General features: G+C 31.4%; 1 protein-coding gene across 1 annotated transcript; it reads left to right on the top strand.

Moving 5' to 3' along the window:
* Window positions 1-2,248: 2,248 nt before the first annotated feature.
* Window positions 2,249-2,665, top strand: LOC145045930 (protein SMALL AUXIN UP-REGULATED RNA 12-like). Its single transcript, XM_078994218.1, has one exon. The coding sequence runs from the start codon at window positions 2,249-2,251 to the stop codon at window positions 2,663-2,665; it is 417 nt and encodes a 138-aa protein (XP_078850344.1).
* Window positions 2,666-3,129: the final 464 nt, after the last annotated feature.

The raw sequence follows: 3,129 nt of genomic DNA, 5'->3' as shown, positions 1-3,129 counted from the left end.
GGATGTTTCCAGATTTGGCAGACCGATACATCAACAGTGGTGGAGTTTGATTATGGTAGAGTCAAAGGGCGGTCAGCACCAGTGAAGTCGTCGAACGTCAGCTCATCTAGAAATGAGAGAATAGGATTGTGAATGACAACAACTCCAATGGAAACACAATGCATTCTCTGCCTAAGACTCCTTTGTTCGTCAATGATGATTGTTTTGGCTGCGTTTTAGAGCTCTAACTGATCAATTAGGGCTTGAACTCTTAGCTTCTTCTTTGTTTTTTTATAACATCCGAGGGATATGGCTGATATCATACTGAAGCGATGAATCAGATGAAGCAATCAAAGAGAGAAGAAGATAAAATCCAAATAGAAGAAGAAGCTTCATTTTGCCATCGATTTCCATGGTGCATCTCTGGTTATAATCAAGACCTAACTAGTACAATATGAAGACACCGTTGATTTTCTACCGACAAGAGAAATGAGCAGGAAAGTAAAAACTAACTGTGTGTTTATGTGTGTGCGATTTGAGAAGGAAGGGATTCTAAAAGAAATTTTTTTTAATTGACTATATTTAAATTTACTGTAATACGCTTGGTCCTTCTCCATTACTACGACCATTTTTGCACCGAATGAGTAGTTTGATAATATTGTGTAGTTCTTAATCTTTAGTGGTTATCATTTGAACATCCCCCCCCCCCTCTCTTTCTTTCTCTCTCTCTCTCTCTCTCTCTATATATATATATATATATATATATATATATATATATATATATATATATATAAACAAATATATAATTTTTTATTTACGATTTAACCATTTATATTTCATTTTTTTTCTATTTAAACTATCATATCAAAGCAAACAAGTGAACTATATTGCCGGACACACTTAGGCGACATTTTTTTATTACCCACACATGACTTTAACATTTTTTCTAATTTGACCGAAATAATAACTTTTTATTATAGAAGGTAATTTTCTCATAGAAAAAAAAAAACCTATTAGAGACATTATGTTGTAATTATTTTTCAAAATCTATTAAAAATTTCTTTTAAAAATAGGAAACCATAATATGAAGATCTTCCTTCTAGGATAGTAATTACTTATTGAAAAATCACATAAGTTGATGAGTTTAATGAAAAAACTAGGTTACGACCCGTGCAACTACGGGTAAAAAAAGAAATAGTATATTCAATTATTAATAATTAAAAATGATAAACAAAAAAAAATATTTATAAAATTTTATCCTTACTTTTATATAAACATACCTATATAAATGCATAAATTTTTTAAATTGAAGATGATACCCACAATTAAAGATGTAGCAAAGCAAAAAACAAAATAAATCTAAACAATGAAGCAATTAACATTTGAATTAGAAAATATACATAGACATTATAAAACAACTTGTTGGGTTTTATAATTTGTTAAACATAAAATATACATTAAAATTATAGATATATTCAACAAACATTATCTATTATAAATATATTTTGATATTCCATACATTCAAATATTATTGATCATATATTAATCATAATCAATTTAATAAACAATAACATTTAAAGTTTAATAAAAGAATGAAAAAACCATGTTTCTTATATGTATTAAGTATTAACCATAGAAAAAAAAAAAATCAAATATAGGATTTCAAAAATAATCATATCTTTGTAAATTAAATGGAATCGAATTACATTGAATATCATACCGAAATTCAAGCTAAAAAAGGAATTCAAAATTTGATGTTAGTCGGTTACAAATTTATAGGGATTTAAAGTTAATTATGTAATTTTTAAAATTTTGATTTATTGATAATACATAAAAAGATATTTAGAGTAAAGAAGGGTATAATTGGAATTTTATTTTGATGGAAAATGGTTTGTAGAAGTGCCCCATGTCAAAAATGATTTCGTTTATTAAGATATAGAAGATAGAAGATAGAAGATAGAAGATGTCAATGTAACAAATCGGAAATAAAAGGTAATTATGGTATTTTTTTTTTCAAATTAATACGGTTTTAATATAAAATAAAATAAAATATAAATTATTAATTTGAAAAAATAACAAATATGGAAGTTTCCATTTACTTTGTTTTTTTGTTAATAAATTAATATGACAAAATAGATTTTGTATTAATTTATGATACTACATTTAAAGTCTACGTTGGAGTTCTAAATACTCCCTCTCGTTGCTTTTCTACTTCCCCTCTTTATCCCAATAATCGCTTCACACCGCTGGTTTTCTGGTTGAATCTGCAATGAAGAGGGTCAACAAAATCAGCCAGATCGTCCGCCTCAAACAAGTCGTGCAACGTTGGCGTCGCCGCATCCCCTCTGCCGGATCTCTTGCCGTCTACGTTGGTGAAGAACACCGCCGCTTCGTCATTCCCACCCGCTTTCTCAACCTACCCGTGTTCGTCTCCTTACTCAACAAGGCGGAGGAGGAGTTCGGCTTCCAGACCACCGGCGGACTCGTCCTCCCCTGCGACGTCGTTTTCTTCAAGGAGTTGCTGAACGTTCTGGAGCGAGACGAAACTGGATTCGGTGCGTTAGATTTAGATGATTTTTCGGAGATGTTTTCCGATTTGGCCGCCGATTCTTATTCTCTTTGTAAAAAAGCTACAATTTCCGATGCTCATAGCTTCACTCCGCTGCTGCAGAAAGCTAAAGTTTGAAGGTTCGCCCTCTTTCCTGCCATAGGTTCGACTCTCTTCGTTTTTTCTCATTAGAGAACGTCAGAACTAGGGCTTAAATTGCAATTTTATATGTTTAGCCATTTAAAATTTGCGCTAGGGTTAGGGTTTCCAGTTTTGTGCATACATGGTGGATCGATTTTGAATTCGATACCTCTTAGTTCCTTTTTTAAGTTCCCTTCGTCTCCGCAGGGATTTTGATTTTCAATCATCCTTGAACCTGGTTTTTCTTTTTTGTAAAACGGGTTACAATGAGATGAAGTTTTCGATTTAACCCGATTTTGGGGTGCTAGGTTTATTTTTTAGATTACAAAGGCATGTTTCACCAATTGTGGTAATGGTGATGATGATTTGTGTTCGTTATGTCGGATTAACAATGAAAAAAAATGTACTCCTAAAATTCAATTACTACTTGTTCTGTGAGTTCGTGGTTGTTTGATTGATAA

This window comes from Lactuca saligna, chromosome 5 (assembly GCF_052625555.1).
Source record: "Lactuca saligna cultivar CGN05327 chromosome 5, ASM5262555v1, whole genome shotgun sequence".
Classification (NCBI taxonomy): domain Eukaryota; kingdom Viridiplantae; phylum Streptophyta; class Magnoliopsida; order Asterales; family Asteraceae; genus Lactuca; species Lactuca saligna.
Note: the sequence above shows the minus strand (reverse complement) of the source record. Positions and strands in the feature narration are given on the sequence as shown.

Coding starts and splice junctions, on each gene's coding strand:
- LOC145045930 (XM_078994218.1), top strand. CDS start 2,249: ATGAAGAGGGTCAACAAAATCAGCCAGATCGTCCGCCTCAAACAAGTC.